The following is a 13,432-nucleotide window of genomic DNA, read 5'->3' as shown; positions in this document are numbered from 1 at the left end:
CTCCAGATAAGCCAGTCTCTGTTAATCTTCTCTCCGTTGAGAGAAGTTTTGTAAAAAACGAAGACAGGAACTTTTTTGTTTGTAGAATCTCTATAGAGATTCTATTTAGTTAGAAATTAGAGTTAGTTTGTTTCTAACTGCTTGATCACCCAGGTAAATTGCCTCTTAAAAAAAGTATTTCAGAATTTTGGTATGTTTTTAATATCTGCAGATACTAAATGATATATTTTTAAAATCTGCAAATATTAAATGATATGTTTTTACAATATCCAGATATTAAATGATATGTTTTTAATATCTGCAGGTTTTTCATAAAATAAGAATGCGTCCCAAACTTACCCGATTATCATCTTCTTCTTCAGAGGCCGTTTAAAAGTTTGATAAAGAAGATGGTTTTTTTGAACTCAAGGGTTCATCAACGCTGTTAATAACATCGTCCGTCTAAAAAAGAATTACTTTTACAGTTTCGGAATGAAATTATGATTATAAGATTATGAATAAAAAAATAAAGCTGTTAATCTATGCCTTGACTACCTGGAGAGCTATAAGATGCCCTTTTTTTTAACTTTATCGAAGCCACACTATTCCAGTGTACGTTTGTTTTTGTAATTAAATGCAATTCACAGTATCAAATTAATTGGAATGAATGTATTGAGAAAGAATATTTGAAAAGTGTTTGAATAAGAGTAACTTAACTGATTTATGTAACATAACATTGATAGTGTTTTAAAAAAAACTTTTTTTTAGGATAAGTGTTATGTAATTCGAATTTTAACTACATTTATATTGGAACCATTACAATCAGTCCTTCCACGGAGAAAAAATAGAAATTGTGAAATTTCTATTTTACTTAACCTTAATTTCAATTTCATTTCATGTAATAAAGTTCTAAAAATCTTACAAAATATTTTTCAAAAAAAAGAAAAAAAAATCTTCTATTTTGTCTTAAATTTTTTGCTCAAATTTATGCAAATAATGTTCCCTTTTTTTTTTTTGCCGTTTGATAATTTGCCCGTGTTTATAAGTTTTCCGTTTGATAAATTGACAATAATAACATACTATATATATAAATTTAGGCCCGAGTAAGAAGAAGACATAAACTATCTTATCACCGAGCCCCGTTTACATATTGTCTGTAGGGTTTTGCAAGTTATTTACCGGCAACGTTACAGACCGGTAAGTTATCGGTTATCTACCAGTAGTTTAATTCTAGTTACCGGTCACTTTCATACGGATCAACGCAAGCGCGTTTAAATATTATAATATCTACTTAGCGGATATTCTTAAATCGCATGTTTTTATATTTTATATAAATAAAAAAAAATAATAAGGTATAGCTGTAACAACTAGTGTTAACAGTTGCGAAGTGCAATAACAGTAGATATTGCACTGTAACAGCTCAGTTTGTTAATACAAATAGTTTTTTCAAAATTCAGATTTGTCTAGTTTATATAGCAGCTTCTATTATTTCAGATGGTAAGTTGGTCCATGCATTTACAACTCGATTTTGGAAGAAGTGATATCTGAAGGTATTTCTGCAAAAAGCTTATTTCATTTTAAATTTGTGTTATCGTAAATACGGACATACAGGACTTCTTTTGATGTATTTTGATAACTATTTATAACCCAATTTATTTTAAAATATTGAATAAAATCTTCACGTAGTCTACGTTCTTCTAGTGTCGTAAATTGCATAATTTTAACCTAGCTTTATAAGATAATTTTTTTATGTAGGTGCTATTTTGGTTGCTCTTTTTTGGATCATCTCAATTTTGTCTATGTATTTTTGTAGGAATGAAGACCATGCCTGGAAAAATAACAAAAACTCAATATGTAGACGTACGAATGTTGTATAGAGCTTTTTTACTATGTTTACATCTAAATATTTAAATGTTCTCTATATGATACCTAACATTATGTTTGCTTTTCTAGTTGAATCAACTTGTGAGTGCCATTTTAGATCCGATAAAACCATTACAACTAAATCACGTTCAGCTTCTGGTTACATAATGTATAATTGTAATTGCAATCAATACCAGTCATTATAAATGTAGCATATGTTTTTTTCCCCCGATATGGATAATTTTGCATTTTTCATTGTTAAATTTTGTGAGCCAGATAGATGACCATGCCATTATATTATTTATATCATTTTGAAGGCTTATTGAATCATTTGGATTTTTTATAATGTTTATTATTTTACTATCATCAACGTAAAGTTTGATAGGGTTTTTGACTTGATCTGGCAAATTGTTAATGAACATCAAAAACAACAGTGGTCCTAAAACTGATCCCCGTGGTACACCACTGATAACTGGTAGCCAACCTGAGATAGTGAGATATATATCATTATTACATTTATTATAAATGTTTTATTATAAACATTAAGTGAAAATATAACAACTTTACATAAAAGTTAAAGTTTAATATTAAGTCTTTTATAAATAATATAGCTTAACAATTGATGTAACTGTTAATATTTAAATTCGCTTTGTAAAATAAGTTTAGGACAAATAAAAGTAAAAGCAAATAAAGAAATAAATTGTGCTAGTTTATATTTTTTTAATAAAAAAGAAAAAGAAAATTTAAGTCCGTCGATAATAAAAAACGCTCTGTTAAGATTTAAACTGTTCAAGTATATTTCTTTTGATAGTAACAATTTGGAAAAAAAAATTTCCACAAATAAGGTCCGTGGTGTTGAACTGAGTATGAATTTAACTTTAATATAAATTTTAGGATGACAAAGTTGTTAAATGAGAATCTAGTAGGATATTTATGACTTATTTTCCTAAAATAGGGTTAAAATATCGGCGGAGATCCATATTTTATTTTGCACATAAACTGTAAAACAAGATGTATGCTAATTTTGTATATATTCAATGCTCGAAGTTTGCATATGAGAGCATGTTACAAATAATATAATAAAGTTTTGTATAACAAAAAAAGTGTTGGTTATGTGTTTGAATAAACAACATTATCACGTTGCTACTGAATTAATATTAATTCACTGAGTCCAAAAGTCACGTTTTACTGTTGTTTAACATTGATTTAGATGAAAACTAAAATATGTATCGGAAGATATCTAAAAAGAAGAAATATTTTCACTAAAAGAGGAAAATTCATTCTCTGTGGCATTTAAAGTTTATTGGTCAACTGATAAATTACGCAGCCATAAAAAAGCTTATTGTTCTGGTATATCTGATGAAGAAAAACAGATTTTTTTTATTAATCTGTCAATTTGATAAGTCAACAAAGGAAAAGACCTGAAATTCCAAAGGAGTTTAACAAAAATGCTACCATAATAAATTGAATGGACACTTTAAGCAAATCTGGCCAGTTGTAGTATGATGAATTATTGTCATATTTTGTTTTTTCGAACTGGAGTTTCATTTAATGTTATAAACTCTTCAGCTTTTAAAAACTTTATGGGTGCTTTGAGACCAGCTTATTTAAAGCCATCACAAAAAAATATTAGAACTATTCTTTTGAGGAATCAGCATGAAAAGTATTACAATATTGGCTTAAAAAGGGTAAGAGAAAGACCTTTATTTTTCAATTTTAAGTAATGGTTGGTCAAATAAACGAAATGATCACCGTTTAAACTATGTTATCATTATTCCTAGAAAACAGCCTTTTTTTTTTAATCTATAAACACTGGTGGTGTTTCTCAAACTGTAAAAACTATTTCTGAACTATTTTTAAGTTTGTAGAAGAATTAAGAAGTGATAAATTTGTTTCAATTAAAACTGATTACACAGTTTCAATGAAAAGTGCATGTAGTATTATTGAATGTAAGTTTCCTCAAATTTTTTCTAATGGATGTGCTGCTAATGTTAATTAATTAATTAAATAATTAATCTGTTCATAAATGATATAATTTCTTTGAATTATTTTAAAGAAACAATGACATCTGTTTTACAAATTGTCTTATTTTTTTTTAAAATGCAACTGCTTTCCTATAGGCTTAATGAATTAAAAAAAACAGCACAGAATTCAAAATACCTTAGTGATTCCTGTTGACACTCGTTGGTATACTCATTATAATTCTTTATCAAAACCAATGAATGCTAAATTTATTATTTGACTCTTAATTGAGGATCACATTATTTCAAATATTAAAGAATCTGAGAAAAAAAATCATTTACAAAAATTGTTTCTGATTGTGAGTTTTGGAAAAAATTCAAAAGCTTATCAACCATACTTGAATCTCCAAATAATATAATTGGAAAATTTGAAAGTGATAATTATGATTTAGCAACGATTTAGAACAATTTTAAAAGACTCCTCTGTCATTTTCAAAAAAAATAAGTTAGATTCAAGAATAATTGTCAAGTTATTATATAAAAGGTGGGCCTTAATCCATACAGAATCTATGGAATTTGCTTTTGCTTTATCATCAATATATACTAATGATGACATAATTGGTTCAGATAAATTAAACACTTTAAAACAATTTAAAAAAATATTTTACAATATTTTATGATTCAGAAGAAGAAATTAGTTTAGCTATTTTTGAGTTGAATGAATATTTAACACAATTTGTTTTTATTTCAGACAGTACCAAAGAAGAAATTTTTAAAATGTAAAATTTCAATACTGGGCAATTGTTGGAAAAAGCAAATCTCTAAATTTATCTAAAATTGCAATCAAATTGTTTACAGTTCCGACATCTTCTGCTTCTAGTGAAAGAGTTTGGAGCACATTTTCATTTATGGAAACAGAAGAAACAGATTATTAAATGAAAGTGTGGAAAAGTTAGTTTCTCTTTACATCAATTTATCTTTATTAGACAAGGAAGATAAACAAAATTACTTATGCGATGAAAGCTATATTGAAGAAGATGAAGAAGTGATGTCTTTATTAAGCTCTTTTTATGATTTGACTTAGTGACCACCTTTTTTAACAGAGAACAAAAATATATATTCTTGAAGTTTCAAATGTAAAAACCGTGTAAAGTGTACAATTTTCTTATGTTTTATGCTTCAGTTTAATCTTTGAAACCGTATATAGTGTGAAAAATAGGAAAGTTTAGTTACTGAACAACAAAAAATTATAATATATTTTTTCACCCATTTTCGTCACTCATTTGTTATTAGATTTGTTCATTGTTTATAACAATATTATTTTCTTCATATTATTATATAACGTTTGTTGTTTAGTTTTTATATTATTGTTAAATAAACATTTGTTATTTATTATTCATAATTAAAGTATGCGCATGTGGGAGAATATGGAATTTAAGAAACTTAGCGACAGATTGAAGAAAAGTGTTAAAATTTTGCTGCACAAAACAAACAAACAAAATATATATATATATATATATATATATATATATATATATATATATATATATATATATATATATATATATATATATATATATATATATATATATATCTAGCGAGGGACTAATTTTTTACTTTTTCTCCTTTTTTTGTTACCGAAAATGCTTTTGAATATTTGTGCGCAAACAACGTGAATAAAATCTGCGCGCGTGTTATTGATAATTTATAAATTCTTTTCACATTCTATTAATAATAGTTGTCAATTTTTTTTAATTTACTTTTTTAATTTAAAAATTACCTAATGTTACCATAAGTTACACTCAAGTTACCTTAAGTTACGCTCAAATTACCTTAAGCTACGCGCAGTTACCGGCAACTAAAAGTAACTGTTTTGGAAATTACCGAAATCATCGAACCCTAATTGTCTGTGTTTATGCAAAAGCAGATATTTACATAATCCGTTTTAAAATACATATAAATTTTGCAAAATGTTAAAAATGTCTTTAAAAGAACATGAAACTATAGTATATTTCTACTGATTTAAAATTAAAGTAATATAAACATACAAATATATTAATGCATACACATTTTCTATATTAATGTTTAATAGGATATATTCATTTCATTTAAGGTGTTAAGGTATCGCCACTGATGCGCGTGCATCAGTCTTTTTGCACCGCTAAATTTAAGTGTATCTCTTTTTCACTTTATTTTCATAGTAAAAAGTTAATTTAGAAATTAAAATCTGATATTCTCAAAAAATGTAAAATTTGTTTTAAACTCGAAAAAAAATATTAAATCTAAAATCGATTTTATTTGACCTCTATAATTACTTAAGCGTTACTTAGACAAAGTTTCCTGCGTGTTGGAGCAACTGATGCAATTGTTCTTCACCAAATACAAATGTGATTGGTTAAAGAGGAAATATTTTAGGCTTTAACCAATCGTATTTATATATTTTTACACATTTTTCCTATCACTTTGTAGCATTTGGTGCAGTTGTTCTCTAAATCATAAATGATTGGTTAAAAAACAGTTTAAACCAATCACTATTTATTAAAATAACAATTGTGACAGTTGCTACATACCTTCCACAAAAAAATACAAAAATATTTCAAATAAGATAGGAGAATGTTTTTATTAACCAATTAATTTTGTAGAACGTTTAAAACAATTGCATCAGTTGCTCCAAATCGTTCAAAATTTTCGAAATTCGGATATGCCACCTGATATACGTACTTCGCTCGTAATTCTTGTCGTAGGACTTTGCTAGTAACAAGTATCCAGTTAAAGTAAGAAGTATCGAGTCCAATATAGTCAGTCTTTTGAAAATTCTGAAATGGATTGTTTTATCCCAAAGCTAGAAGATAGTAAAGATTATGTTGCTTTAAAGTAAAACTATTACTATAGTTAATGGTGTTATATATTTCCAGCTAGAAAATAATATAAACTGATCTTGTTTTATATACTTTTTATTTTTTATTTTTACTTATCCTCTACACTTTATTAGTCCTAAAACTGAAACAAATAAAAAACAATTCTCTGATGTTTCTTTTACAGAAAAAGTTAATTCTGCAAAACATGTCAAAATCCAATTTAAAATTAATCTAAAAAAGACAATGCTTTAATAGAGTTGTCTTTTGAACTTTCTGTGGATTCTAAAATATTTGAGTAACTAGATTCCAACTCAGTTAATATTCCTTTATATAAAGACTCAAATACTTTATATGAAGTTTCAACATATCTAACCCATGGTAAATTTTTAACCGCTGGCATAGACGATGCAATTTTGTTAGATATGGTGAACAAAGTATTTCTTCCTAGTTCTATTTTTTTTGTCCAATATATATTTAATAATTATTTAATAGATTATTAATACAAAAAGATCATTTAAATTGAATGGCTCAGCCACTTTTTTTGGTTAGCTTATTCTAGCGAAGAAGATTGAGCTTATTGTTTTCCTTGTACTTTGCTATGTGCTTTATTCCAAATAAGTCTGGAATACTAAATTTAGTTTTCAAGCCTTATCAAAAATGGAGTAATGCTGTTAATGATTTTAATATACATGAGAAAAGTTGTGTTTTACATAAAAGGTCTATGCTTTCATTTAATGAATTACGTTCACATTGCAACCCCAAAAGTAATGTTACTGAGGCTGATTTACACAATTCTCGTTTAAAACTTTTTTCTGATAACTGAAAAAAATTTGTTCCAATAATTAAAACAATAATATTTCTTGGTTGGAAAGGTTGGAAGAGGTAACTTCTTACAGCTTTTAAAATTTCGTGTTGATGCTGGTGATTAAACTTAGCTAATCATCTTTTTTCAAGTCCAAAAAATGCAACCTTTAAATCAAAACCTACCCAAAACCAACTTATTGATTCTTGTGGGAAAACAATTGAGGTAGCTTTAATAAAAAATGTTAGGCATTCAAATTATTTTTCAATTCTTTGTGATGAGGCCTGTTTACTTGTTTTAAGATATGTAAATTCAAATTATGAGATTTGCGAGGATTTCTTAAGATTTATTGTTTTCAAGATTTGTACATCTGGTCTATCTCTAAATTTACTTAATACACTTCAAAAGAATTTTTGGACTTGATATTCAAATTTATTGTAGGGGCCAAGGGTATGATGGTGCAGAATTTATGGGAGGTGAATATAAATGAGTTGCTTCTTGAATAAAAGCTCTTAAAAATAATGCTTTTTTTGTTGATTGTGTAAGCCATAGACTTAGTTTAATTGTAGCAGCTATTGCTTTTAGTTTGGCTTTTGGTTTTAGTCTTGATATCCACGAAGTGAGATCTAGATTGTGTACTTTCCAGGTTTACCAGTATAATTATCCAACAAATACAGTTTGTGACTATTTTAAACATAGCATTACTTCTCCATTAACTGAACATCTTATTAATGACCTTGCTAATAGATTTTCAGAAAATGGTATAACTGTTTTTAGAGGTCTAGCAGCATTTCCTTCAACTGTACTGTCCAGAACATAAGTTAAGAAACTATGGAAATCTAATTTTTATGAATTTTTAAATTTCTATTTACCTGATATGCCTCGTTTTACTTCAACACATGCTGAATTAGACTTATGGGAATTATTTTTGAAAAACCAGTCAAATATTCCTTTAACTCTTGCTAGTATTTTAAAGGTCATTGACATGAGAGGTTTTCCAAATATAAGAAAAACGTTTATTTATATATTAGGAACAATTCCAATTACTACTTGTGAATGTGAAAGAAGAATTTCAGTTATATATAACTGAATACAGTTACATATATTTATATATATATATATATATATATATATATATATATATATATATATATATATATATATATATATATATATATATATATATATATATATATATATATATATATATATAAAGAGAAAAAAAGAGAGAGAGAGAGAAAGAGAGACTATTAGCCTATATTTATTTTATATTAATTGAACTTCAATAAAAAAGTATAACAAAAATTGTTAAATCAAAAAACAAAATTCCTATCAAGAAAAGAAAAGAAACTTAATATGGAAGGTTAAGCTTAGACATGATTACTAACACGTTACATAAACTGCTATCAAGAAAAGGATAGAATCCAGAAATGGAGGGCTAACCTTTATAGTTATAACATTAGTTAATTAACTTAATATTACTTTATGTTAATAAATAACCTAATATTACTTAACATTACGTGCCTATCAAGAAAAGGTAAGAATCCAGAAATGGTGGGCTAACCTTAGGCAACATTACTTCACATTCTGTGCCTCTCAAGAAAAGGAAAGAATCCAGAAATGGAGGACTAACCTTAGGCAAAATGATAGTGCACAGATGAAGTGCAAAGTCCCATGGCTTATCTTCTCGTTGGTGCACTTTGTTAAGTAAATTACATGTCTAATCTATGAACGAAATAGCCAAGGCAACATTTGTGAAAGTTTCTTTAAAAAATAGATACTACGAAAGCAATACAAAACAAACTTAGTTATTGTTTAATGACATAAAGAGCGGCGTCACTTCTAAAAAAAGCCGTCCGGGGCATGTCCGCACCACTCTTGCTATGCCTTTTTCTGTGCCTCTACTTTTTAAATTGATTATACTTAAACTCTAAGGAGGTTATGGAAAGGGGGTTCTATAAAAAAAAATTTTATCACCCTTTTAAAATGCTAGATCACCCTCTGCATTTAGTGATAATAATAACGTTTTTTTTTTCTGTTTTAAATTAAATTTAGAATAATAATTATTTGAAGTCTGCTGTAATAAATTCAAATTGTAATAAGAGTCTTTTAGATTCTGTTTTAAATTTCTCCAAGGAGTAGAACACTTTATGATCATTAAAAATTTTAATAAAATTTTTTATTGAGAGTTGCATGTGCTCCTTTGTCCGTGTGCCTACGTAAAATGTACCCAGTGCCCCTCAACCTCTGGACGGCCCTGTTAAGATTTATTATTATCAAATTCTAGCTACCAAGAACATTACCCACCTGGTGTAATTTAAAATTAATAGGAAAAATTATAGATTCGATGTCAAACCTGGAAAAAAGGATAAAAGAAAAAGAAATCTTTCGAAATTATACATTTAAACAAAATGTTTTTATCATGTAGATTTTCTTGTCGAAAAGAGTGAAAATAGTAATAATATAGATGCAAATATGTATTATCATTATAGAAATTCGTAAACTATTCATTTGTTCCGACATAAATACAAAAGGCAGCATTGTTGATTTTTATGTGTCATTATGATTGTTGATTTTCTGTACCATTCAGGAACTCTGACTCTCAAATCCTTGTAAACATTGTTTTAGTGGGTTTGCAGGAGATTTATATAGGCATTTTTTTTAGCAGTTTATTGGAGTTTGGATCATTGGTTACTTGATAAACAATTAGTGGTAACTGTTATAAATGGCAAGCCGATAACTTTCTGACAATTTGCTAATTATTGGCAAGCTATCTTTGGCGGCTGCCACTAATGGTCCACTCAGTAACCGATGAGCAAAATTACAGCGGTCCGCTAAAAATGCTTATAAAGTTCTACTGAAACTCCACTGTAGAATGTTTGCTGGGATGCTTAACACAAAACTATAGAATGTTTGCTGGGATGCTTAACACAAAATTTATTTTCTTTCGAAAAATATACTGACCACCCTGGGTGTATTTAGACTCATTAAATTCTTTTGTTTACTTAATTTCGCTTATTGTCAAAGAAAACTATCAACTAAAAAAAAAATATAAAAAAAAAGAAGCAAACTATCAAATCAGGCTTTAAAATGTCAAATTTAAAATAATCAAAATGAAAGCTTTCATTGTAATCAGCAATCAAAAATATACTAATACTTAACAATTTATTTACTAGTACTTAAACTTACTAATACTTAACAATAACAAAAACGTAAACAAGAATTCAAATATTTATTGAGAGTTTGTATTGATAACTGAAGAACTTGTATTGCTTTTGCCATATATTTTTGAGTTGTTTATCCGCATTTCAATCCCAGAATCTTTAATTTTAATTTATTCAATATTTGCGTGACGAAAGCAGAACGGTACCCTATTACGTTTAATTTGAAGATAATTTTGGTTTACTTTTTTGGTTGTTTTGAAACACAAACCCTCAATTATATAATTGGAAACTATAATTATATGGGAAACAAATTATCAAAGTTGATTATAACATTAGCGTATAATATACGTATAATCTTTCAAAAAAGTCTTTTTCTGTTTTGCATAAATTTTATTAAATGTCGAATTTTACGAAGTTTTTAAAACCAGATAACGCATTTTAGAAATAAATCATGTAATTTGGAAAATATATGCAACTTCTCATTCAAGCAATATATTTTATGTACTGTTTTTTATATTACAAAATATATACTCCTTTAATTTTAACATGTAATATTTTTCAAAATTTTCTTCAAAAGTTATCTAATTGTCTGACGGAATTTTTACATTGAAGGACTTTTTATTTACTTCAAGAACAAGAGAGTCTATCCTCCAAGTCTTTTCCATTACTTCTTTTGAACACTCTGTATGTAGCAAACCCTTGTTTTTACTACCACGAACTGGAATCGCCAACTAAAATAAACGAGTGTGTATATAAATATAAACAATATATATATACATATATATATATATATATATATATATATATATATATATATATATATATATATATATATATATATATATATATATATATATATATATATATATATATATATATATATATATATATATATATACATATATATATATATATATATATTTATATATGTAATGTATATATATATATGAGTAAACAAATCAACATTGAACAAAAAGATCAAATTCCATACTGATTGTCAAAGAGTAAATTCTTAGAGTCTGGCTAGGGTTTCTAAAAATAGTTGTTTTACTGTTTTTTAGATTTGAAAGAAATTTAAAATTGGCAAACCCTAAAAGTACTCTTTCAACATCTGTAGAGGTGCACTTTTTTTTTCTTAAAAATATGTGCAATTTTAATAAATACTTTAAATCCTAATATAAACTTTATTTTTCGTTATATTATTTTACAAATACAAGCACTGATAAGGACTTATCTAAAGGATGAACCTTATTTTTCAACAGAAGTTGGTACATAATTTTTTAAGATCTGTAGATGTGGGCCTAATTTTTAATGCCTCATAAAGCTTTCGTAGGTTTTTTTTATGTTAAACTGTATTTTTGAAGAGTAAATTCAGCCTTTAAGCACCTGAAAATATCCTGTCCAGAAGAAACTGCTGGTGATCCATTTTTCTTTAGCAATACATATATGTAGAATTAAAGTTGAGGAGCCAACATGCCTGCAAAGCTTTTTGTGTATCTGGATGGTGTTTTTCTAACAATAATTGATTGTAATAATTATTGATAGTAATTGTGAGTGTTATCGAAGAGTTCTTAAGGCTGTGTAATAAATTCTTGACATCTGTATTTTAGTGCTCATCAATTTGTATCTTAAAATAGTCCATTAACTTTTTGGTAGTTTCACTATTTGTTTATAAGTTTCTCAAACATAAATTGTTATATTGAGTCATTGCCCAATAGTGTTGTATTGTCAACAATGTTGAGTGCTACCTTAAAAAGCTTAGAAATCTTAGAAGTTCCAATTTTAGAATAGAATATTCTATTAGAATATTATGTTAGAAAAGAAATAGAAATTCTAAAATTACATCTTTCCTAAGAAACATGATAACTATTTTTTAATAATTATTTTATTTTGATAACCTTTAATTTAACTTTTTTCACTTAAATTCGTTCCATTTTATTTAATTTGAATTTCAATTTTAAGTATTTAAAATAAAAGTTAAAGTTACCTTTATTTTTGTGTTTGTCATCAAATTATCTTTACTTGAAAGATCAATAAACATAGGATATAGGGGAACTCCTAACGCCATACTCAGCTTGTCATCTTTTTTAAGAGCTTCAATAGACTTATTGTAGAAGTCTCCAAACAAAACAACTCTTTCTGAAAATAAAATAAACTCATCATTAAAGAATAATTTGCAATACACACCTAACTGTAAAATAAGGTGATAAAAACATAAAAAATCCTTTAGAACCTTAAACCAAAGTTCTATGATTTTAAAAAATATATATTTATGAAAGGGTAATGCATTTAAAAGAGATAATCTAAATAAAAATGTGCACAAAAAAAGTGGAATTTAAATAATCAGGGGTCAAATATATACATTGTAAAGCAAAGAATCGTCCCAAACTGAGATTGCAACCCAGAAAAATTCAAAAGTGCAACACTTTGAATTTTTCTTGGTTGCAATCTCATTTTTAACACAGAAAAAAATTGCAATCCAGAAAAAGTCTTGCAGTAGTGCTATTCAAATTATAAATAATTATTTTGTTCATCAAAATAAAATGTAGTTCAGCTTTTTACCATTTTTTATAATTATAAACTTTGATTTAATGGAGGGTTCATAGCAATTTTGGAAAACCAATTTTCCATGAGTAGTTCCTGATTTTCTCCTGTTTTAAAGAATTTACTCCATGAGTTCAAGTGGTGAAAAATATTTGATTTTCCTTGTTAATGTTGAAGAATATAATACCTTATCAACCAGAGCTCAAGTCAAGTCATAAGTCATCAAATCCAGTTTAATTCAATACTTAAGTCAAGTTTTAA

General features: G+C 26.8%; 1 protein-coding gene across 1 annotated transcript in view; it reads right to left on the bottom strand.

Moving 5' to 3' along the window:
- Positions 1-11,103: 11,103 nt before the first annotated feature.
- The window catches only part of LOC100201700 (cytochrome c oxidase assembly factor 1 homolog), a 5,892-nt gene continuing 3,563 nt past the window's right edge, over positions 11,104-13,432 (bottom strand). The window contains exons 2-3 of the mRNA XM_065800079.1: positions 12,615-12,766; positions 11,104-11,358 (exon numbers count right to left, since the gene is read on the bottom strand). Of these exons, the coding sequence (XP_065656151.1) occupies positions 11,209-11,358; positions 12,615-12,766 (302 nt within the window). The 3' untranslated portion in view covers positions 11,104-11,208. The remainder of the gene's footprint in view (positions 11,359-12,614; positions 12,767-13,432) is intronic.

Source organism: Hydra vulgaris, chromosome 06 (genome assembly GCF_038396675.1).
Source record: "Hydra vulgaris chromosome 06, alternate assembly HydraT2T_AEP".
Taxonomy (NCBI): Eukaryota; Metazoa; Cnidaria; class Hydrozoa; order Anthoathecata; family Hydridae; genus Hydra; species Hydra vulgaris.
This window is presented reverse-complemented; position numbering and strand designations above follow the sequence as displayed.